The 25200-nt window shown below is 41.4% G+C and overlaps 1 protein-coding gene across 1 annotated transcript in view; it reads right to left on the bottom strand.

Annotated features, from left to right (window-relative positions):
- dnah7 (dynein, axonemal, heavy chain 7) overlaps positions 1-25200 on the bottom strand; it is a 212557-nt gene that overhangs the window by 139586 nt on the left and 47771 nt on the right. The window contains exons 20-25 of the mRNA XM_055879049.1: positions 12207-12400; positions 2029-2227; positions 1357-1497; positions 762-974; positions 502-611; positions 43-211 (exon numbers count right to left, since the gene is read on the bottom strand). Coding sequence (XP_055735024.1) covers positions 43-211; positions 502-611; positions 762-974; positions 1357-1497; positions 2029-2227; positions 12207-12400 — 1026 coding nt within the window. The remainder of the gene's footprint in view (positions 1-42; positions 212-501; positions 612-761; positions 975-1356; positions 1498-2028; positions 2228-12206; positions 12401-25200) is intronic.

Raw genomic sequence — 25200 nt, forward strand, 5'->3', positions numbered from 1 at the left:
CAGGGTTAGTCAGGTTTTACCACGCAAGAGGGATATGCCCACCTTGAAGAACTTGCCCAGGGCGATGTAATCCAAGCCGTCGGAGCAGTTGAAGACAACACATTGCTTGGCCACAGCCTTGGCCAGATCCTTGGTCGTCTCCGTCTTCCCTGTACCTGCGGGGCCCTCAGGTGCCCCTCCCAAGTATAAGTGCAGGGCCCCAAACAGTGTTCTGTAGGAGAAGCGGCAGACTTGTGTTCAAATGCTATTTGAAATAATTTAAAATACTTTATCTATGCATGATTGTGCTTGCCTGGCACAGTAGAACCAATAGAATAGTCACAAGGAGTGCAAACCCCGCACACTTGGCACTCTAATCCTTCTAGACCAAGTCGCATGAAAGATTTCATATAGTATTTGAACATAGGTCTGATTTGAGGGCATTGCATTACAGTCGCAGCACATCAGCATGTTGAGGGTTCTGACTTGCCAACGAGTGCGGTGAGTATTAGTGGTCCTTACCTGTAGCAGCGGTCAGTAAGTGGAGTGATGACCAGGCGTGGTGTGTTCCCCAGATACTCGTAACCATAAGCAAGGCCGGCGTTGATCATCTTAGTCTGGAGACGGTCCTCCTGTATATACAGAGGTCAAGTCAACACAAACCTGGTCAGTTAGTACTTAAATGGAGCCAAAGGTAAAATACATAGACACAAACAAAACATGCATGCATGCACACATTCACACCCCAAAAAACCCACATGCACACACACGCATACACTTACCACCCAGTAGTAGCGTAGCTGACTGAGCCACTCAAAGTCAGTCTCGTCCCTGATGCCTTTCTGGACCAGTGTGGCTAGTACATCTCGGGCGTGGACATCCTGTACCACCAGAGCACCCAGGGTGACCCGGTTCTGTTTGGACAGCTTCCCGCGCACCAGCATCACAATGTCATCGATCTGACTGTTGTTCTGCTGCAGGTAGACATCCAGGGCCTGCAAAACCATAAAGGGAGACATCACTGGTTTGACAGGGAAATATATGTCAATCATAGGGTCATATGCAAAGGCATACACCCATGCACTCACAGTAACTTGTGCGGGCTTTTACACGCATGCACGCACACAAACACACCAGGTTTTTCTTAACATGGTCCAGTGCTCGTCAAGTGGTTCTTCCTCAGTTAGTTGTGAGATAGCACTTAATCTGTTCTGCAGCATGACAGCAGCCTATATTCCTATATTTCTGTATTTATTTGACAGTGATAATGCACATCAATAAGATGTGCCAGATTAAGCCAGCTGGCTAGTTTTCATCTGTAGATATTATATGATATAATATAAGGTAAACTCTTTCCAATGTAGTTTGGCCTTGTACCTTCTGCCCTGAGACGATGGCCGCGTGAATGTCTTTGGTCCAGTACACCTGGGAAACACACAGCACCGTCTGGCCGGGCCAGGTACGCACCCAGTTGATCCTCAGGTCCTTGGGGTATGCCTCAATGGCCTCCCCAATCACCTGGGGCACACAACCATTGGATTTGAAAATAATGATCAAAACAACACTGTAATTAGGAGAGAATGTGTATTTTATTTAACCTTTATTTAACTAGGCACGTCAGTTAAGAACAAATCTTTATAACCTTATTTTCTTTTTACAAAAAAATTTGAGGATTTTTTTGGTTGAAAAATAAGTATTTTCAATTAATTTGCACCAAAATCTACTGTATTCACATAGAGCTGAATCCTTAGTAGGCAAAAATAGTTACATTTTCAGGTTTAATTTGATCTAGAGTAATTGCCCAAGTACTTTTTATTTCTAATCATTTCTGAAGGCTTAAGAAAATTCTGTCTCCGTAGATTCCAACTGATTGCCTAGCCAGTCCATGGTACAGTGTATTGTGGGTGTTGATGACACTGTACATTATCTCTCAAAATACTGGTCCAGGGTCAGATATATAATTTATCTATTTTTAAGCAGACCTTAGACACTGATATCAGATCTGTTGTTAGAAGATCAATGGAGTTGCCATAAGTACTGGTACTGTACCTTATGCAGGGAGCTGATCATACCCATCTCTAGCTCTAGGAGCCATTTCTCCACCTGGCCGCGGGCCTTGGAGGTGGAGATTATATCTAGGAGCTCCACCACCTCTCCCTCGCTGCTCTTCATGTGGGTAATGTCCAGCACGTCTGTGAACACCACGTCGTTGATGCCCTCGAAACACTTCTTCAGATGAGGCTGAACCCTAAAGAAAGAAAGGGGACAATCATGGATAGCATTTATGCAGCGTTTTTACATTTACATTTACATTTAAGTCATTTAGCAGACGCTCTTATCCAGAGCGACTTACAAATTGGTGCATTCACCTTATGACATCCAGTGGAACAGCCACTTTACAATAGTGCATCTAAATCTTTTAAGGGGGGGGGGGCAGAAGGATTGCTTTATCCTATCCTAGGTATTCCTTGAAGAGGTGGGGTTTCAGGTGCCTCCGGAAGGTGGTGATTGACTCCGCTGTCCTGGCGTCGTGAGGGAGTTTGTTCCACCATTGGGGTGCCAGAGCAGCGAACAGTTTTGACTGGGCTGAGCGGGAACTGTACTTCCTCAGTGGTAGAGAGGCGAGCAGGCCAGAGGTGGATGAACGCAGTGCCCTTGTTTGGGTGTAGGGCCTGATCAGAGCCTGAAGGTACTGAGGTGCCGTTCCCCTCACAGCTCCGTAGGCAAGCACCATGGTCTTGTAGCGGATGCGAGCTTCAACTGGAAGCCAGTGGAGAGTTTTTCACTGGGATGTGTGTGGGTAACTCTTCTCAAATTACAAGCACACATTTGTAACACCCTTTAGGGACACAAAGTAGTAAAAAAATAATGGGCCTAGTTCACCCCAAAAACAAAGTTTGTCAGGAGCACATACAGTGCATTTGAAAAGTATTCAGACCCCTTGACTTTATCTACATTCTGTTACGTTACAGCCTTATTCTAAAATGTATTAAATAAATGTTTTTCCTCATCAATCTACACACAATAGCCCATAATGACAAAGTGAAAACAAACTGATTAAAAATTAAACACAGAAATATCTTATTTACATAAGTATTCAGACCCTTTGCTAAGAGACTCGAAATTGAGTTCAGGTGCATCCGGTTTCCATTGATCATCCTTGAAATGTTTCTACAACTTGATTGGAGTCCACCTGTGGTACATGCAATTGATTAGACATGATTTGGAAAAGCACACTCCTGTCTATATAAGGTTCCACAGTTGACAGTGCATGTCAGAGCAAAAACCAAGCCATGATGTCGAAGGAACTGTCCGTAGATCTCCGACACAGGATTGTGTCGAGGCACAGATCTGGGGAAGGGTACCAAAAAAATGTGTGCAGCATTGAAGGTCCCCAAGAACACAGTGGCCTCCATCATTCTCAAATTGAAGAAGTTTGGAACCACCACGACTCTTCCTAGAGCTGGCCGCCCGGCCAAACTGAGCAATCGGGGGAGAAGGGCCTTGTTCAGGGAGGTGACCATAAACCTGACGGTCAGTCTGACAGAGCGCCAGAGTTCCTCTGTGGAGATGGGAGAACCTTCCAGAAGGACAACCATCTCTGCAGCACTCAACCAATCAGAACTTTATGGTAGAGTGGCCAGACGGAAACCACTTCTCAGTAAAAGGCACATGACAGCCCGCTTGGAGTTTGCCCAAAGGCACCTAAAAGACTCTCAGACCATGAGAAACTACATTCTCTGGTCTGATGAAACCAAGATTGAACTCTTTGGCCTGAATGTCAAACGTCATGTCTGGAGGAAACCTGGCACCATCCCTACGGTGAAGCATGGTGATGGCAGCAACATACTGTGGTATGTTTTTCAGCGGAAGGGCCTAGAAGACTAATTAGGATCGAGGGAAAGATGAACGGAGAAAAGTACAGAGAGATCCTTGACAAGAACTTGCTCTAGAGTGCTTATAGGACCTCAGACTGGGGCGAAGGTTCATCTACCAACAGGGCAACGATCCAACATCTCGAGACCTGAAAATAGCTGTGCAGCGACGCTCTCTATCCAACCTGACAGAGCTTGAGAGGATCTGCAGAGAAGAATGGGAGAAACTCCCCAAATACAGGTGTGCCAAGCTTGTAGCTTCATACCCAAGAAGACTCAAGGCTGTAATCACTGCCAAAGGTGCGTCAACAAAGTATTGAGTAAAGGGTCTGAATACAAATATGTAAATGTGATATTTCAGTTTTTTATTTGTAATAAATTAGCAAAAATGTCTAAACCACCTCTTTTTGCTTTGTTATTATGGGGTATTGTGTGTAAATTGATGAGGGAAAAAACAATTAAATATATTTTAGAATAAGATTGTAATGTAACAAAATGTGGGAAAAGTCAAGGGGTCTGAATACTTTCCGAATGCACTGTAGACCTACAACCGGACGCACAACACATATTGCATGGAGCATGAACAGTTTGACTTCAGACCACTTTTTATGTATCAAAAATGCCAAACATGTTTGTTTGATGTTGATTGGATAGGATAGATACCGTGGAAAGATAGAGGAAAGAGTGTGCTGAAATAGCAGTGGGATGTAAACAAACCCATGCAGCGGTATATGTTTTTTGGACAAAGCAGCTTACACTGCTCGATCATCCTAGGCCACAAAACTAACAAACTTTAAATTTTAAGATTAATCATACCCTTAATAGAAGGCATAATCCAAATGTAAGCAGGTCGCCTATTTATCTTGGCCCTCCTGGGTGGCAAAGTCCTTGCTTTCCATGCATCACTTCCCACAATTAGATGTCCTTCCCTATCTGTATAACACTGCCACAGTTGGAGCATCTCGTTTAGGCCTACTGCTTGTGATTATTATATTGCATGCAAGGGTTTGCCTGGAAAATCAACAACATGTTTGTTATTCACACCGCACGCAAACTACTGCATCTGTCCTAATCCTGATGATAATCAGCTATTGATTGTCCTCTAACCACCAGTCGGGGAACACAAAAGAGACGAATCAAATCTTACATACGACACATGCGCCACGCCTAAGCATTTTGTTGTGCTTTCTGTGACAAATTACTTTGCAATACATTATTTTGTGTTGGATTGAAGTCTAACACTAAAAAAAAAAAAAAAACAGTTCTGAAAAAAAGGACAGTCGTTAATTTAAAAAATACTCATGAATCATAAAGCAACCAAGCAGCGTTGGGGAAAATGTGTGGCTGCATGAAATGGTTGTGCAGGTTGACTGGGTTGGTCTTGCCAAACTTCGATACAGAAAGAACTGCGGTAAAGCACTACGGATGGGAGAATGGCACATCCTTGCTCAAAAGGGCATTAAGACGGCACACTAGGTCCTATTCAGCCTCGCAACAGATTCCTCGCCTTGTCAAAATCAAACTACCGTAGGTGTTTGGAAAATTCTGTCTTTTCAGAAAAGTCAGTGACTGCACGAGGCGACATGAGGCTAATGAAATTCATGGCAGTAGTGGATGAGAAGGGGGGGGGAAAAGAAACAGAAGAGTAAAGGGCTGAGCCTCCTTTGTCTGAAATCACATTCATTATAAACCACATGCCTTTGGTGAAATAAGACAAGGCATGCTTATCAGCCTTTCGCCTACTCAGGGAGCCACGGTGGAGTAAGTAGGGCAGAGTGTCGTGAGGAGAAGACATTATAGAATTAAATTCCCACAGTAAGTACAGGATTTTCGTTTTCGAAGCCTCAACTTTTTCTCTTCTTCTCCTTATTCCCATCTCTTTTGAGCCATCTTGATGAGGTGGTTCTGAGAATTCCTTTATTGCTGAATGAAGTGCATGTAGTGGCCAAGTTTGTGTGTTCTGTTCATATTATACTTTGGGAGGTTATTCTCTGAACAGGAGTTGTGAAAAACACCTGAAATGTAAATATGCCCATATACCTCACTACGGAAGGAACTCAAATGCCATCACTACTTTAAAGCCTGTGTATGACCAACCGCTACAATGCATCTATCTATTGTATAAATAACCCTAACATCTGATACACATTAAGAGAGATGGCACCGTACTGTATGTCTGCCGTCTTGCGTGCTCCAACTCGACTTTGCTATTTTGTGATTCTTTTGGCATGTATCTTTACTTTCTTTGCTCGAAATGTGTCTGCTATTATTTCCTATGATTAACAAAAACTTTTGAACATCGGCAGTTAATAAACGAAATTCCGGCATCAACTTCGATTCATCTGCCTGGGCTCTTTGTGTACCTCTGACCCAATCTTCGGGCTACAAAAGAGGAAGCGCAGTCCAAAAAAAAGGCAGGAGAGCGAGCGGGGGTCCTGGTAAAACTAAGGCGAGGAGAAAACCGGCCACCACTTCCCTCAAAGAGACTCTTGTAATTGCAATATCCTATTTTTCTGAAACATGGCTTTCTGACAAGCTACCCCCGATCGCTAGGGTGTAACGGTTCAGTAGGTATTGCGGTTTTGGGGTCATGGCACGGTTCGGTTTCAGTTCAGCGGGAAACTGAAATGCCAACAGTTACTGTAGTTCATTTTTGTTTATTTCAGAAAATATAAAGTGTTGTTATTCTTCAGAAAGTATTCATACTCCTTGACTTGCTGCACATTTTGTTGTGTTACAGCCTGAATTTGAAATGGATTAAATTTATATTTTGTGTCATTGGACTACACAAAGTACCCCATAATGTCAAAGTGGAAATATGTATTAAAAAATGTTTACAACTTCATTGATAATGAAAAGCTGACATGTCTTGAATCAATAAGTATTCACCACTTTGTTATGGCAACACTAAAGTTCAAGAGTAAAAACGTACTTAACAAGACACTTAAGTTGCATGAACTCACTCTTTGTGTAATACTTGTGTTTAACATGATTTGATAATGACTACCTCATCTTTGTACCCCACACAGACAATTATCTGTAAGGTCCCTCAGTCGAGCAGTGAATTTCACTGATTCAACTACAAAGACCAGGGAGGTTTTCCAATGCCTCGCAAAGAAGGGCACTGATTGGTAGATTGGTAAAAACAAAAACAAAAAGTAGACAATAATTATCCCTTTGAGCATGGTGAAGTTATTAATTACACTTTGGATGGTGTATCAATATACCCAGTCACTACAAAGATACAGGTGTCCTTCCTAACTTAGTTGCGGGGGAGGAAGGAAACTGTTCAGGGATTTCACAATGAGGCCAATACTGACAATAAAACAGTTACATAGTTTAATGGCTGTGATAGGAGAAAACTGAGGATGGATCAACAACATTGTACTTACTCCACAATAAATCAAATCAAATTTGATTTGTCACATGCGCCGAATAGAACAGGTGAAGATCTTACAGTGAAATGCTTACTTACAAGCCCTTAACCAACAATGCAGTTATAAGAAAAATAAGTGTTAAGTAAAAAATAGATAAGTAAAAAATTATTAAAGAGCAGCAGTAAAATAACAGTAGCGAGGCTATATACAGGGGATACCGATACAGAGTCAGTGTGCGGGGGCACAGGTTTGTCGAGGTAATTGAGGTAATAGGCATTTGATTAGCTGTTCAGGAGTCTTATGGGGGGTAGAAGCTATACTAACCTAAACGACAGAGTGAAAAGAAGGAAGCCTGTACATAATACAAATATTCCAAAACATCCATCCTGTTTGCAATAAGGCACTAAAGTAAAAATCCAACTCAACACATCACTGAGTACCACTCTTCATATTTTTAAGCATGATGGTGGGTGCATCACGTTATGGGCATGCTTGTCATCGGCAAGGACTAGGGAGTTTTTTTTTAGGATGAAAATAAACAGAATAGAGCTAAGCACAAGCAAAATCCTAGAGGAAAACCTGGTTCAGTCTGCTTTCCAAAAGACACTGGGAGACAAATTCACTTTTCAGCAGGACAATAACCTAAAACACAAGGCCAAATATACACTGGACTTGCTTACCAATACGACATTGATTGTTCCTGAGTGGCCTAGTTACAGTTCTGACTTAAATCGACTTTAAAATCTATGGCATGACTGGAAAATGGCTGTGTTGCAATGATCAACAACCAACTTGACAGAGCTTGAACAATTTAAAAAAAGAATAATGTGCAAATATTATACAATCCAGGTGTGTAAAGCTCTTAGAGACTTGCGCAGAAAGACTCAACGCTGTAATCGCTGTGAACGGTGATTCTAACATGTATTGACTCTTATGTAAATTAGATATTTCTGTACTTCATTTTCAACAAATTGGCAAAAATGTCTCAAAACATGATTTCACCTTGTCATTATGGGGTGTGTAGATGGGTGATACATTTTTTTATAGATTTTGAATTCAGGCTGTAAAACACAACAAAATGTGGAATAAGCTAAGGAGTATGAATACTTTCTGAAGGCACTGAGTCATTTTAGGGCTGTGCGATATAGCCAAAATATCATATCACTTTAAAAAAAAAAATGTTGACAGTATTTGACTGTATTTTATGTTTTTTGGTTTCAATGAAAAATAATTGTCAGTATTTTAATCAATTTCTGCATTTTCTGTACTCCTTTGAGATGATTTCCCCACTGCCATGTTGGGCTGCACGATATTGGCAAAACATTGAGGCCATATTGAGACCTCAAACCCATCGAACACCTTTGGGATGCATTGAAACGCCGACTGTGAGCCACGCCTAATCGCCCAACATCAGTGCCCAGTCTCACCAATGCTTTTGTTCCAACATCTAGTGGAAAGCCTTCCCAGAAGAGTGGAGGCTGTTATAGCAGCAAAGGGGGGACCAACTCCATATTAATGCCCATGATTTTGGAATGAGATTTAGCTTCCTGTAGCGTAGCTTCCAGTCTTATTTATCATGTTTTTTATTTTGATCTATTTTCTATTTTATCTATTTTGATATTGAATAGACATGGTCTGCGGTTGTGAGGCCAGTTGGACATACTGCCAAATTCTCTAAAACGATGTTGGAGGCGGCTTATGGTGGTGAAATTAACATGACATTTTCTGGCAACAGCTCTGGTGGACATTCATGCAGTCAGCATGCCAATTGCACTTTCCCTCAAACATCTGTGGCATTGTGTTGTGTGACAAAGTTGCACACTTTAAAGTAGCCTTTCATTTTCCCCGGCACAAGGTGCACCTGTTTAATGATCATGCTGTTTAATCAGCTTCTTGATATGCCACACGTCAGGTGAGGAGTATGTTGTCAAAGAGGAAATGCCCACTAACAGGGATGTAAACAAATGTGTGCACAAAATTAGAAAGCAATACGTTTTTTATACGTATGGAAAATTTCTGGGATCTTTAATTTTAGCTCACAAAACATGGGACCAACGGTTTAAATGTTGCGTTTATATTTTTGTTCAGTGTATCTCAGTTCTTCCTAACAAGTGGTTAGTGTGTCCCTGAAGTCTTATAGCAAAGGCTTGAGCTGTGATTTTTCAAGAGCAATCAATTTCATTTCAGCAGTGTCACAATCAAGCTAGTGATTGCCTGCCTCAGTTGAGTTGCACTCTAGGACCTTGGGCAAGAAACACTTTATCCACAAAAATAGCCCACTTTTAAGGCTTAAAGGGATAGATTTACAAAGAGTTTACATTGCTGCAAAGCTTGGGCACCTCTTATACTCGGGAGGGAATACAAATCATACTGTTACCTTCCATTTACCTACCTATCAAATCAAATCAAATCAAATTTTATTAGTCACATACACAAGGTTAGCAGATGTTAATGCGAGTGTAGCGAAATGCTTGTGCTTCTAGTTCCGACAATGCAGTAATAACAACAAATAATCTAACCTAACAATTCCACAACTACTACCTTATACACGCAAGTGTAAAGGGATAAAGAATATGTACATAAAGATATATGAATGAGTGATGGTACAGAACGGCATAGGCAAGATGCAGTACATGGTATAGAGTACGGTATATACCTATGAGAGGAGTACTGTAGGGTATGTAAACATAAAGTGGCATAGTATAAAGTGGCTAGTGGTCCATGTATTACATAAGATGGCAAGATGCAGTAGATGATATAGAGTACAGTATATACATATACATAAGAGATGTGTAATGTAGGGTATGTAAACATTATATTAGGTGGCATTGTTTAAAGTGGCTGGTGGTACGTTTTTACATAATTTCCATCAATTCCCATTTTTAAAGTGGCTGGAGTTGAGTCAGTATGTTGGCAGCGGCCGCTAAATGTTAGTGGTGGCTGTTTAACAGTCTGATGGCCTTGAGATAGAAGCTGTTTTTCAGTCTCTCGGTCCCTGCATTGATGCACCTGTACTGACCTCGCCTTCTGGATGATAGCGGGGTGAACAGGCAGTGGCTTGGGTGGTTGTTGTCCTTGATGATCTTTATGGCCTTCCTGTGACATCGGGTGGTGTAGGTGTCCTGGAGGGCAGGTAGTTTGCCCCGGGTGATGCGTTCTGCAGACCTCACTACCCTCTGGAGAGCCTTACGGTTGTGGGCGGAGCAGTTGCCGTACCAGGCGGTGATACAGCCCGACAGGATGCTCTCGATTGTGCATCTGTAGAAGTTTGTGAGTGCTTTTGGTGACAAGCCAAATTTCTTCAGCCTCCTGAGGTTGAAGAGGCGCTGCTGCGCCTTCTTCACAACGCTGTCTGTGTGGGTGGACCAATTCAGTTTGTCCGTGATGTGTACACCGAGGAACTTAAAACTTTCCACCTTCTCCACTACTGACCCGTCGATGTGGATAGGGGGGTGCTCCCTCTGCTGTTTCCTGAAGTCCACAATCATCTCCTTTGTTTTGTTGACGTTGAGTGTGAGGTTATTTTCCTGACACCACACTCCGAGGGCCCTCACCTCCTCCCTGTAGGCCGTCTCGTCGTTGTTGGTAATCAAGCCTACCACTGTAGTGTCGTCCGCAAACTTGATGATTGAGTTGGAGGCGTGCATGGCCACGCAGTCGTGGGTGAACAGGGAATACAGGAGAGGGCTCAGAACGCACCCTTGTGGGGCCCCAGTGTTGAGGATCAGCGGGGTGGAGATGTTGTTACCTACCCTCACCACCTGGGGGCGGCCCGTCAGGAAGTCCAGGACCCAGTTGCACAGGGCGGGGTCGAGACCCAGGGTCTCGAGCTTGATGACGAGTTTGGAGGGTACTATGGTGTTAAATGCTGAGCTGTAGTCGATGAACAGCATTCTCACATAGGTATTCCTCTTGTCCAGATGGGTTAGGGCAGTGTGCAGTGTGGTTGCGATTGCGTCGTCTGTGGACCTATTGGTTCGGTAAGCAAATTGGAGTGGGTCTAGGGTGTCCGGTAGGGTGGAGGTGATATGGTCCTTGACTAGTCTCTCAAAGCACTTCATGATGACGGAAGTGAGTGCTACGGGGCGGTAGTCGTTTAGCTCAGTTACCTTAGCTTTCTTGGGAACAGGAACAATGGTGGCCCTCTTGAAGCATGTGGGAACAGCAGACTGGGATAAGGATTGATTGAATATGTCCGTAAACACACCAGCCAGCTGGTCTGCGCATGCTCTGAGGACGCGGCTGGGAATGCCGTCTGGGCCTGCAGCCTTGCGAGGGTTAACACGTTTAAATGTTTTACTCACCTCGGCTGCAGTGAAGGAGAGCCCGCAGGTTTTGGTAGCGGGCCGTGTCAGTGGCAATGTATTGTCCTCAAAGCGGGCAAAAAATATATTTAGCCTGTCTGGGAGCAAGACATCCTGGTCCGCGACGGGGCTGGTTTTCTTTTTGTAATCCGTGATAGACTGTAGACCCTGCCACATACCTCTTGTGTCTGAGCTGTTGAATTGCGATTCTATTTTGTCTCTGTACTGGGACTTTGCCTGTTTGATAGCCTTGCGGAGAGAATAGCTACACTGTGTGTATTCGGTCATGTTTCCGGTCACCTTGCCCTGGTTAAAAGCAGTGGTTCGCGCTTTCAGTTTCACGCGAATGCTGCCGTCAATCCACGGTTTCTGGTTGATTGACGGCAGCATTCGCGTGAAACTGAAATGCTACAATACAACGCATAATTTACACTGTGACGCACTAGTGAAATAGGGTTAATCCCACGGGGATAGGACTGTAACAGTCATTTTAGCATTTGTTTTACCCTGCCTGGAGCGCCAGATGGACAGAGTTTTCCATTTTAAGGCTATACCATTGGTGCCATTGTGCTAGGCAAGTTCATTCAAGCCCAATTAAGTATTTAGAATGATTTCAAATAGTATTTGAGCCCAGGTCTGAACAGGTATAAGGTTAACGCCAGGGCTCTTACCTTGTGGGGTCTTTGGTTTCAGAGAGGATCTCCAGCAGCTCGTCGTTGGACAGGAAGAAGAATCGTGGAAAGTAGAGGCGCTTCTTCTCCAGGTATTCATTGAGGCCCTTCAGGATCAACTCCAGGAACTCGTTTGACTTCTTCAGCTTCTCAAGCATCTGGTCAATGGCCACCACGGTCAGCACGTGCTTGTCCTGTCAGGGATAGAGGGAAATGGAATATTTCCCATAATCTGGGCGTGACCTGTATTAAAAGGAGCAATCTGCTGTTGCAACATCAATTTTTGGACTTAAATTTGTAATAACTAGAAAAGGACATTTACTGAAGTAAATGTGGTGTGCTTGCTAGTCTTTGAAGTATTTATGGTTGTGAAATAGTAGTAGTAAATGGCAGGGATGGCCGTAGTATTAATGGTAGTAATACGGTTTTCATTGGCTATGTGTTAGTTATAGTGACCCATTTTGGGGTGGTTTGCAGGGTTGGAAATTAACACCGGCCACCGTCCAAATGTGGGTAGATTTTAGCATTGGTAGGTAAGAATATCTATTTCACCAGTCACGTTGGCGGGTGGTCACACAGAACATTTGGGGACAGGCCACAAGTAGAAGTTGGTCGAATTGACAAGAAAGGCTACTAAAGTGTGACTTTTTCATTGTGTTTCTTGGCCAGACATTGTTTTCTTCACACACTAGGTTGTTTGCTCCACCTGTCTGCTGCTAGGAAGACATTGCCGTCTGAGTTTTTTTTCATCACAGACAAGCAAGCTGCCCCCTTAAAGGGGGAGCTGAACATTTCTATCTCACCTAATGATTGTGCTTGATTGAGCATGGATCACTCCTAAAAACGTATATTCATGAACTATTGGTAATTTCTTATCATTAAAACACTCAAATACTTTCATTGTTCTCCTATATAAGTGGTCACCAACCGGTCGATCGCAATCTAATGATAAAGCTTTGCGTTCCTATTTATTTAATGTTTTTCCCGGTGTTGGCGGTAGGTGAACTTTATTCAGCAGCCCTAGCGCCGGGAAGGCAAAGTGTTCCTATTTTTAACCATTTCATGTGTCTGAAGGTTGAACTCCGCCTACCCGGCAGGTGCATAGAGCAAGTCAAGTTCACTTATAGGCCTACCGCTGGCCAATCAGATAGCTCAGATCCCTGTGTCTCCAGTTTCCTCGAACCATAGACTGCAAAAAGAAACCTCAAACGCACAGCAACGTTGATACTATGAGATCAGTGGCGATCGGTGCCATTTAAGATGAGGGAGGATGATCATTTATTTTTATGAGCATGGCCTTATTTCTATTACAGCTCAATGCTAACACTGATAGGTTTAGGCTACTACATGATACTCATAATTTCCCTATACCCATCATGAGGTTGCTACAAATTAGCCTATGAATGAAAGTTTACAACGTAGGTGCACAGGTCAAGATAAATTTGAGTAATCAAGGTGTAATCACATTGACACATTCAATACCGCCTTACACAATCTTGCCTGCATCTAGCTGATCTAGGGTGTAATCATTAGTCCAACAGTTGCAAATTAACATTTTTGTTCCATTTAAGAAATGTTTTTCTACAGAATCGGTGGAATGAATTAACCCCTGATCACACACAAACACAGTTCACTTTCATAGCAGCCAGATCGTTGTATAATTCCTTCTCACATCTATGCGCTCTCCTCCTCTCACCATTTCCCTTCACTTGTACACTTCAGTGCACAACACATCAGCTGTCTGTGACCAGTTCGAAAAAACCTTTCCAAGCCATACCTTCATATTATAAACATTAATCGCTACACACAGCCATATCACCGCTTCAATCATGCAGTACAGTGTACAGATAGCAAGCAGTTAAGCAGTTACACCGGCTGGCCCTGGTGGCAATAAATTAATAAAACCAAAAGCTTACCTTGACTTGGAAGAGTTACAATGTTGGATAGCAATAGCCAGCTAGGTAACATAGCATCCTTGTTTGAGCCGGGTGTTTGAGTATGCTAAACTAGCTAGCTGCATTCACTAAGTAAGTGAAAATTAAAATTGAAAAAAAAAATGAAATCTTGCTAGCTCTCTGTCTCGCCATTTTGAGCCTGTAATCGAACCTACAAATGCTGATTCTCCAGATATTCAACTAGTCTAAAGAAGGCCTGTTTTATTGCTTCTTTAATCAGCACTACAGTTTTTAGCTGTGCTAACATGATTGCAAAATGGTTTTGTAAGGATCAATTATCCTTTTAAAATTATAAACTTAGATTAGCTTACACAACGTGCCATTGGAACACAGGAGTGATGGTTGCTGAAAATGGGCCTCTGTACGCCTATGTAGATAATCCATAAAAAATCACCCATTTCTACACTGTATTTTTGATCAATTTGATGTTATTTTAAGGGAGAAAAAAAATGCTTTTCTTTAAAAAACAAGGACGTTTCTAAGTGACCCCAAACTTTTGAACGGTAGTGTAAATCATTTCAATATGGTCTGAGAAGAACAACATTGGCAGGGCAATTCAATTATAGCCAATATGCAGTGATAATGTATTAGGTATTAGGCAACATCATTGCTGAAGAACTGTCTATAATTGGTTAATGTTGCATAGGCTTACGTTTGTTAAGTCATGTTTAAAAAAGAATCTGAGTCGTAGATCTTGACTTGCATTTTGACAAAGTGAGCTTGACTCAGAAAAGGCTGGTGACCACTGTCCAGGATTTATTTGTGTTCTTCTACATTGCTACTTAGGAGCACATAATTTAGTCCTTGTAAAAAAAATAGAGCCGTGAACTGTAATAATGAATATGCCATATAACTCTGTCTTTTATGGCAGGGCACTTTGTTGATTCTTGATGTTCAGTTGTAGAACTGTTTATCTGTTTTTACTATTGTATCTAAACGTGTAAAAAAAAAAACTCACATTTTGTCAAATCCAATTACAATCTTGTCTTATCGATGCAACTCCTCAACGGGCTCGTGAGAGGCAAAGGTCGAGTTATACGTCCCCCGAAACATGACCCGCCAAACATGACCCGCTCCTTAACACCCGCCCACTTTAACCCGGGAAGCCAACCGCACCAATGTGTCAGAGGAAACACCGTTCAACTGACTTCTGTCGTCAACCTGCAGGTGCTTGGCCCGCCACAAGGAGTCGCTAGAGCGTGATGAGCCAACTAAAGCCCCTCGGCCAAATCCTCCTCTAACCTGGACGATGCTAGGCCAATTGTGCGCCAGACACGGCCTGTTATAACACAGCCTGGGATCGAACCCGGGTCTGTAGTGACACATCAAGCAATGCAGTGCCTTAGACCGCTGCGCCAGGTTACAAATTTTTTATTAAATTAAGCAATATACCCCATTACTTCTTACTAGTAATATATTTCCTGTTTTAGAAAAACAGAATGCACACCTGTTTTTTGTTTTTGGTTGTTTGTTAGAAAATCTGAGTGGCTGGTAGATTTTTTGTATCCAACTGTCAGTGGCTGGACCAAAAAGTAAATTGATGGTGGTTTGTAGGTGTGGAGTTATTATAGTGAATTATAGTGGCCTAGTATATTAGGCTAGAGTGATCACTAAATCATCAAAAGCCATATCATGTGCATTTAAGTTCACAAAATCCTTTAGTTTAAACATTCTGAAAGTTTTGTGCCAGTGGATTTCAGTTTAGAATGTTGAAGCCTGCATTCCACCTCTGAAATGAATGTGGAAATAACCAGCTTTATAGTTAATAAAGTATGAATGGTAGCAAAAAGCTTTGTTGAAACCATCTAAGTTGAGTCAGTCTGCACATGTCAACATTTGGGTGGTGTTTTTAGCTGAAACAGATCTAGAGTAATGTGTATCCAAATGTTGCCTTTGAAGTCTATGGAGTTAAAGTTGAAAAAGTATATATAGTATCAAGAGGCTTTTGACAAGATTTTAGTCAGTCTTCGCATTTCAATGTTGGTTTCATGTTTGTATCATTAATGGTTCAAGAGCAGTGGTGAATCCAAAAATGTACCATGAAGCATATGGAGCTTTTATACACATTTAAATGGTTATAGTTCAAAAAGTATAAATGGTTTCAAAAAGCTGTATACAAGCACACTACTCAAGACCAGTCTGCACGTTTCATAGTTTGAATGGTGTTTCTATCTTAAATGGTTGCAAACTAGTAGCAACCAGAATGTTTCCCATTCAAGTCTATCACCGAAATGCATTGGGAATTATGCAAATATGGTTGTAGTGTGAATAGTACAAGTAGTATCAACAATGTGTTTTCAAGCAACAGCACCAGAGACAGTCTGCACGTGTTAAAGTTGTTTTGGTGTTGGTATCTTTAACTGTTCAAGAGCAGTTGCGAATCCAAATGGGATTGGAGACGGTAGGTAGACTAGCGGCTAGAGCGTTTGAAACTGGTTCGAATACTCGAGCCGGCAAGGTGAAAAATCTGTTGATGTGCCCTTGACTGAGGCACCTAACCCTAATTTGCTCCAGAGGCGCTGTACTAGAATGGCCGACTCTGTAAAACAACACATTTCACTGCACTTATCCGGTGTATGTGACTTTAAAAAATGTTTTATGCCCATTTAAAACATTGTTCAGAAAGTATAGATGGTATCAAAAAGCTGTATACAAGCAACCTATTCCAGACCGGTCAGCAGTTTTAAAGTTTATAGTTTACACCATTGAAAATAAGTAGCGACCTGAATTCTTCCCATTTAAGTATATGGCCATTGAAATTCATTGGGATCTCTTGCAAATATGGTTATGTGAATAGTAGTACCCCTTTCCACTCACAGATACGGGTTGAAAATGACAGATGGTGTCATTGATAACCACCTAAATTGGAACGCAGTGGATGTACAGTAACATGCTACTGTATACATGACGTCAGAGCTCCGGTTCTCCGCTTCACAGCTCTGTATGGGCATTGACTGACAGCCGTTATAAACTTGAGCACCGCGCATGACAAGGAGACGACCCATCCCTCCCATACTTGGGATACTTTTGTTCATTGTTTGTTGTCCGAGTGAGGGAAATGTTGTAAATCGAGAGGATATCATACATGCTTTGATATCACACAAACAAACCATCCACCGGAGTTCGAATGTGCACCTCACATTTCCATATTTGAAAAAAAACTCATGTCATTTACAGTCTCAACGTTTATGATCGCTTTGTTTCACCCACAGTTCCAAGGGTGACGTGTTATACCCTGGGTTGTCCTGAACAGAATGAGCCCGTTTGTTGTATTGCGATGAAAATTAGCCGCGGAACACGCGCATGAATGCACCTGTGACTCCATTCTACATGCACCAAAATTACAATTTGTCTAAAGTGACTTTTGAAAGCCTAACACCGTACATATGACTTAGCTAGTCGTGTTGGCAATAGAATAAGCTTTCAAATGATGCCCACCTGACCCAGATTGTGATTTATAATTGAACATTTTAGGATAGCGTAAAACAACAACAACAGTAATTGTGTGATGGTGGGGATGTTCCTAACAAAAAAACTACAAGTGTGCTTGCTTCAGTTCCTCAATGGCAATGCTATGAGAGGTCAAAGTATCACCTTATAGTTGAAAACTCTTTCATTAAGTCATGAAAGTGCATTGAAATGACTTAGTAACTGTGCACAGGTGGAGACGTGTGTGGCCACTTCGAGACACCAGTTGGATCTCTCACTCAAACCCTTGTAATTGTTTTGTCTTATCTTGTACCTACTCCAAAATGTTCTTATTATATTACTGAATGTATCCAGAGCATTTTCAGATGTTGTTGTCCATATAAGCAAATGTCCATGAGTGTGAGGTTGTCCATGAGGGTAGCACTATTTATTTGTACACTGTGGACAAACACGAAATAACCTCAAAACATGGTTAAAACTATAATTTTGATGAGATGGATGGTCAGTTCTTGCATCCATAGCTATGTCTATACATTTGAGAGCGGTTACATTTCTCCTGCCCCATCCCTTTTTACTTAAACAGGGGTGGTGATAATGCTTTGTCATTGTTTCAACTGCTGATTGCCGCTTTAAGAGTAGGATTGCTGATATAGGATGAGTTTTGCCTTTTAGATCATAATAAGGATTATATGGACAGGGTGGGGGCTGATCTTAGATAAAGTAAGACTCTTTTTGAATACAGGCACTGATGTGTGTGACAATTTGAGTTACCCAGCTACATGGTTTCTTATGTCAGAATATGGCCCTGACTGTGATAGAGCAGTCATTCTTATTCTATTTGCCACACTTCGACGGTATCATATTCACTTAGAGATTAATCACGACTTATGATATGCTTGTGAAATGTAAACTTTAGTGCAAATCTAGCATTGACGTGCACAAAAGTCACAGTGTGTCTTACGTTGTTATTCTGCAATTTGTCTCCATCTATATTTATAGCATCGATGTTCTGAGTTCGCTCCAATATCCTCATTCAAGCCTCCAGTCAAACATAAAACTAGGATTTTTTTTTTTTTTAAGTCTTGAGGCCCACAGTACAATTCAGGTCTGATCTGATCTCGGCTTTCAACTAATTTAACATGTTGGCTCTAGACATCCCTGGAAGGCCTAAAGTCTATCTAATCTTCCAAGGTTAGATGGGGAATGCATGATCACGGCTCCGAGGGATACTACCATGCTGATATAATACGAAGAGCACAGACAGAGATAATGCAGAGAAACATAACTCATAACTGAACTTGGAGTTATAAAGCATCTTCTTAACGACAGGGGGAAAGTTTTAAATGTATCCATTTTACTGATAAGAGAGAGACTAAACCATTTTGGTGTTGCCGTGATCAACTGGTGTGCTTTTCCTTTTTGAGGAAAATGTTAAGAAAAGTTCGAAACAAACACGTAACACCAAAATGGATATCTATCTCTGTGTGTACTAAATTACAACTAAACCACATACTGTAGACTAACTACCTTCAGTCTTCCCTTCTTCATAAAATGAGAGAGCAAAGTTAATACAGTCCTGTTGGAACTTGAATGCGACATTATTCACATTATTGGCTGAAGGCTTTAGAGATTACTCTAGTCTAGCCTTTTTGTAATGTATACAGTAGTTGTACAGCACAGAGCAATTCCCACAGATATACTATTAATTGAGTTCTAAATGTAAATCTATGGCAATTCCTATCCATGTGAATGGGAAAAAAAATAAGCATTGAACAATGTGCGACACTAGATCAAATACAACACGTACTCTTTACTCTTCTCAGGGTTGCACTGGAAAAGTCTAAGTTCTTGAAGTAAGGAGGGGAGTTATAATGGAGGATGGGGGGGGATTTAAAAACATGTTTTTATCCTCTCTTTCTGCCCTCCCACAAAGTATAGAACCCACACAGCATCTAGTAAGAGATAATAATTGCCTTTCTTCTCTTACCCTGATTGCTATTGATTTATTTGAGGCAGTGGCTGGAAATTTTACTTTAATGATGTCTCTCATTCCAAAATAAACTTTTTCTGAAGACTGACTCTAAAAAGCATGTAATAAAGAAGTGGTAATAGGCACCCCATCTCACTAAGCCTTCTTTAAATCACCTTTTGTAACTGTGAAAATTAGCAATTTGATGATCCTACTGCGAGAAAGGGGAGACTGTCTTTTCTAAGATGAAATCCCTTTTTTGTTGGATTTTATGGGCGATAGTCTCCCTTCTCGAGATCACGTTATTAGCGACATTCCGGCTACTGTAACCAACTCACGATAACAGGCTAAATCTAATCATCAACCTCATTTGGCAAGCAAATTGTGAAATAAAAAGCTGATTTTGATGAGTTTGAATTGGGTGATTGTGCTAAGTTGTTCGCTCCTTCATCAGGACAGATGATTTAGCCATTGTAGCATTCAGACAAATGGCAGCTCTTGCATCAGACTCAGTTCTCTTGCACATCTCTTGGTATAATACAATATAATAAAGGGGACATTTCTATTCAGTCTGCGAACAGAAAGGCTTTGTGAGGAGTGAGACACTGAATGGGTCCTCTCCTGAGTGTAAGCGCATTTTTTAAAATCTACGTTCGTTTCTCTTCCCTCTGTACACATAGCAATGCGCATGCCCCACCCACCTCAGGATTCTTCCCTTTCCAGTCATTATTTCCCTGTTTTTGTGGGGTGGAAATTAACTTAAGCTGCCACACACAGTAATTGTCACTGGATCTATTTATGAAAAGCAACGCACACTCCAACTGTTGCTTGTACAAAGCGCATTTTCCTATTGTTTTTACGATCCCGCAAACATCTGATAAGACCGGGTGACATGCAAGTCCCCTTCAAAATGTCAACAATGGAACGTGGTTTTTTGACTTGCATATATTTCAAAGGCGACGCTTGGACAGGGATTAAACGCACCAAGGTAATATTTATGGATGACATTGCCATAATGTATGTTTAATGTGTCATTGTCGTCTTTATTGGCCAAACAGATGAAATCCTTCAGCATGGGAGTTGAATTGGCACGACCAAGAGATATAGTACAATAAGAGTGGTACTGCAGTACCTTAACTAAAAACATTGTCATGTATAACCTTGTCCCCCCACACACACACATAGGCACACAGTACCCCACCCCTCTCCTCCACCTCATCAACCTCCTCAATTTACACCTCCATTCCTCCATGCAGATCTCCGTTGTGCTGCTCTAATTACAAGTGTGTGGTGTCAAAGCAGTTTACCTTGAGAAGGAAGGAAGGAGAAGGAGGGGGAGGGAAGGAGGGGAATTCACAGACAGACACAGACACACTCTTTCTCTCTGCTTGGCATACCTGACAGCTCAATCATGACTTATTTTAGTTCAGGACATGACCCCACCTCCGCCCCTAACTGGGAGAAATACTGACTGTGAAAAAACATAAGAAAGAAAACATGAACAATTTTCACTCCCATCTGCATCTGAGGACAAGCTGACACATTAATTGACACATTAAAGTAGAGAGTAAATAATGACTTGCGGGATGAGGCTGGTGTGAGCTTCACGGATCTGGAGCGCACCCCTGTGGTTGAAGATAAAACTATATCACATAAAACACACACACACTCAATCTAATGTGGGAATTAGATTGAAAAAATATAAAAATGCTCCAAAATGCTTTGTGTGACCACCCGCCAATGTGGCTGTGAAGAATAGACATTTTACCAGCCAATGCCAAAATCTACAGTACCAGCATTTGGCTAGTGGCAGGTGTTAATTTCCTACCTCACTACCGTGTACATAATATTCTGGGATGATATAGGAGACAGAGGAGAATGCGATCATTGCACAAGTGTGTGTTGATTTTTTATATACAGTTTAAAGATGTCATTCATTTGAAATGTTTACAAAGTACCTCAAGCCGCTTCCAAAAATTAACAACAAAATGTCGTAGATAAGGGTTTTGATCTTGCAGACATTGTAAACTATTTGTGTGTTGGTATATTCTGTAGAAGGGTGTTAATATTAAGAAAAGGATACCCGCCTGTTTTATAAACATATTCTCCACCTAATGTTATATGCAAGAGAATTTGACACAAACAATCATGAATATGAGTGAAATTCATCATGATCGGAGGTACAGTAGAATGTGAGATTGTAATGGGGTGGTACCTTAGAAAGATGCAGGTTGGATAGAGTAAATACCATGCAAAAACAACAAAATGTATGCCCTGTCTATATGCAAATGAGCCAAACGTTTTTATTCTAAAACATTTATCTAAGCAACAAAACACAAAAATAGGCCATGGTTTTAAAATGTTGGCATGTGTTGTTTCAAAGAAGAAAAGTATATGAATATTGAACAGAATTCAATGAAATACATACATTCCTACCAAATTGAATTTTGTTTTTTGTTTTTTGTTTGTTTATGTGCTACAGCCTAATTCAGTCAATATTTGGTGGATTTTTTTTTACATTAAGTGTTGAGTATCTTACTCCATTATGCAGCTGTTAGGCTACAATTATCAGAACTGTATTTTTGATCTCTTATCAATTTTGAAGACAGTTGCTAGTAGGCCTACACATAACATCACACCGCATGGACCCACACATCCCACAAAAATACATTAAGACAGACTATAGGCCCTCTGTCCCTTTGCAACCTCATTTTCTTTGAGACTCCACCTGGACCGCTCTTTCCAGACAAAATCCATAATTTCTATTTGATGGTGCAGTCAGCCGAGTTTCTGGAGGACGCTGGGCTGATATTGATGTGTCTCATTTCGGGTCTGCTGGGGACACCAATTACCCTTTCGAGAGTCTCTAGGATAGGGCTACTGGTGTACGTGTTTGTGTGTGACCGTCTGTCTGTCTGTGTGTGTGTGTGTATGTGTGTGTGTGTGTGTGTGTGTGTGTGTGTGTGTGTGTGTGTGTGTGTGTGTGTGTGTGTGTGTGTGTGTGTGTGTGTGTGTGTGTGTGTGTGTGTGTGTGTGTGTGTGTGTGTGTGTGTGTGTGTGTGTGTGTGTGTGTGTGTTTTGCATGGGTTGGTTCTTCTATCCATGTGGGGACCAAAAGTCTGCATGGATAGTAAAATAAGGAAAATTATCCCTCGTATGGGCATTTACCATGTCCACATGAGGATAAAGCTTAGGGGTTAAGTTTACAATTAGGGTTAGGGTTACAAATAATCATTTGATTAGCTGCTGAACAGCTAATCAAATGGCTACCTGGATAATTTGCATTGACAGCCCCCACCCCCCACCCCCACCCCCTTTCTTTTACGCTGCTGCCACTCGCTGTTTATTATCTATGCATAGTCATTATACCCCTACCTACATATACAGTACCAGTCAAAAGTTTGGACACACCAACACATTCCAGGGTTCTTCTTTATTTTTTACTATTTTCTACTTTGTAGAATAATAGTGAAGACATCAAAACTATGAAATAACACATATGGAATCATATAGTAACCAAAAAAGTGTTAAACAAATCAAAATATATTTAATATTTGAGATTCTTCAAAGTAGCCACCCTTTGCCTTGATGACAGCTTTGCACACTATTGGTATTCTCTCAACCAGCTTCATGAGGTAGTCACCTGGAATACATTTCAAATAACAGGTGTGCCTTGTTTAACATTAATTTGTGGAATTTCTTTCCATCTTAATGCATTTGAGCCAATCAGTTGTGTTTTGACAAGGTAGGGGTGGTATACAGACGATAACCCTATTTGGTAAAATACCAAGTCCAAATTATGGCAAGAACAACTCAAAAAAGCAAAGAGAAATGACAGTACATCATTACTTTAAAACACTTTAAAAGTTTCTTAAAGTGCAGTCGCAAAAACCAGCAAGCGCTACGAAACTGGCTCTCATGAAGACCGCCACAGGAAAGGAAGACCCAGAGTTAATTCTGCTGCAGAGGATAAGTTCATTAGAGTTACCAGCCTCAGAAATTGCAGCCCAAATAAATGCTTTGAAGAGTTTAAGTAACAGACATATCTCAACATCAACTGTTCAGAGGAGACTGCATGAATCAGGCCTTCGTGGTCAAATTGCTGCAAAATAACCACTACTAAAGGACACCAATAAGAAGAAGAGACTTGAAACATGACCAAGAAACACGAGCAATGGACATCTGTTGTTTGGTCTAATGAGTCCAAATTTGAGATTTTTGGTTCCAACTGCTGTGTCTTTGTGAGACGCAGAGTAGGTAAAAGGATGATCTCCACATGTGTAGTTACCACCGTGAAGCATGGGGAGGTGGTGTGGGAGTGCTTTAATGGTGACACTGTCTGTGATTTATTTAGAATTCAAGGCATACTTGACCAGCATGGCTACCCACATCCTTCTACAGCGATACGCCATCCATCTGGTTTGCGCTTAGTGGGACTATCATTTGTTTTTCAACATGACAATGACCCAACACACCTCCAGGCTGTATAAGGGCTATTTGACCAAGAGGGAGCGTGATAGAGTGCTGCATCAGATGACCTGGCCTCCACAATCACCCGACATCAACCCAATTGAGATCGTTTGGGATGAGTTGGACTGCAGAGTGAAGGAAAAGCAGCCAACAAGTGCTCAGCATTTGTGGGAACTCCTTCAAGATAGTTGAAAAAGCATTCCAGGTGAAGCTGGTTGAGAGAATGCCACAAATTCTTCAGCTGGTGATTGTCAAGCAAATAACTGTCGATTTCACATTAATTGACTGCTAATTAACATAAACACATTTAGCATCTCCTGGCTTCCACACATAGCCTACAAGCCAATGATGCTGACCTTTGGAACATCTACATTTGAAAAAGTCTAATAAATGTAATATAGCCTACACCTTCACAATAAATCCCTTATTTATTTTAGACAAGTCTAAAGACTTTGAAATGAAGAAAATGTAGTCTATTTCAGAAGAACAAAATAGCATACTCTGAGTTGTCCTAATGTTAGGCCCTGATCTGGCTATGCCAAATGGCTGTGTGCTACACTAGTTCATTTAGCAGACAAGATTGGCTTATAATTCCGTGGCATTATTTTGTAGTATGAAGAATACACTTGAACAAAGCTGAATAAAATAGAAGGGATATTTTCTCTAAACGATTTGAGGGAGTGTGCACATGCGGCTATTCTGTGTTGGGCGGTTAACAAAGAAAAAGGTACTCCTATACGCTTAATTTCGAGTTTTTAATGTAACTTCAGTTGTTCTACATTGGGCTTTATGTTTTGATTGTTAATACGTTGTAAGGCAGCATGATGCAACTCTAATGATGATTTCAAAAAAGTCGCTTGAAAGGCATGAGCTCTGCTTTGTTTCTTGCGCAGGCTGTACACACTACATCAGTCACTCATTTACAATTTGACAAGCACTTGATAATGCCTAGAATTTCACGGCGGCATCCCCTTTGTGTGGGCGAGTGGCTGTTGTGCCCTTCTCCCTGCGCACTCCATCAAGTGATCAGGTCTATCTCACAGGCTACAAATGAAGACAGACACATCTGAGAAGCAACTCCCCACATCCTTATCCAATTCCGAGGTGCATATTGAAGATATTGGAAGAACTGTCCACCTTTACTTTGTCAGCCAACAAGATGAGTAGGCCT

This window comes from Salvelinus fontinalis, chromosome 23 (genome assembly GCF_029448725.1).
Source record: "Salvelinus fontinalis isolate EN_2023a chromosome 23, ASM2944872v1, whole genome shotgun sequence".
Taxonomy (NCBI): Eukaryota; Metazoa; Chordata; class Actinopteri; order Salmoniformes; family Salmonidae; genus Salvelinus; species Salvelinus fontinalis.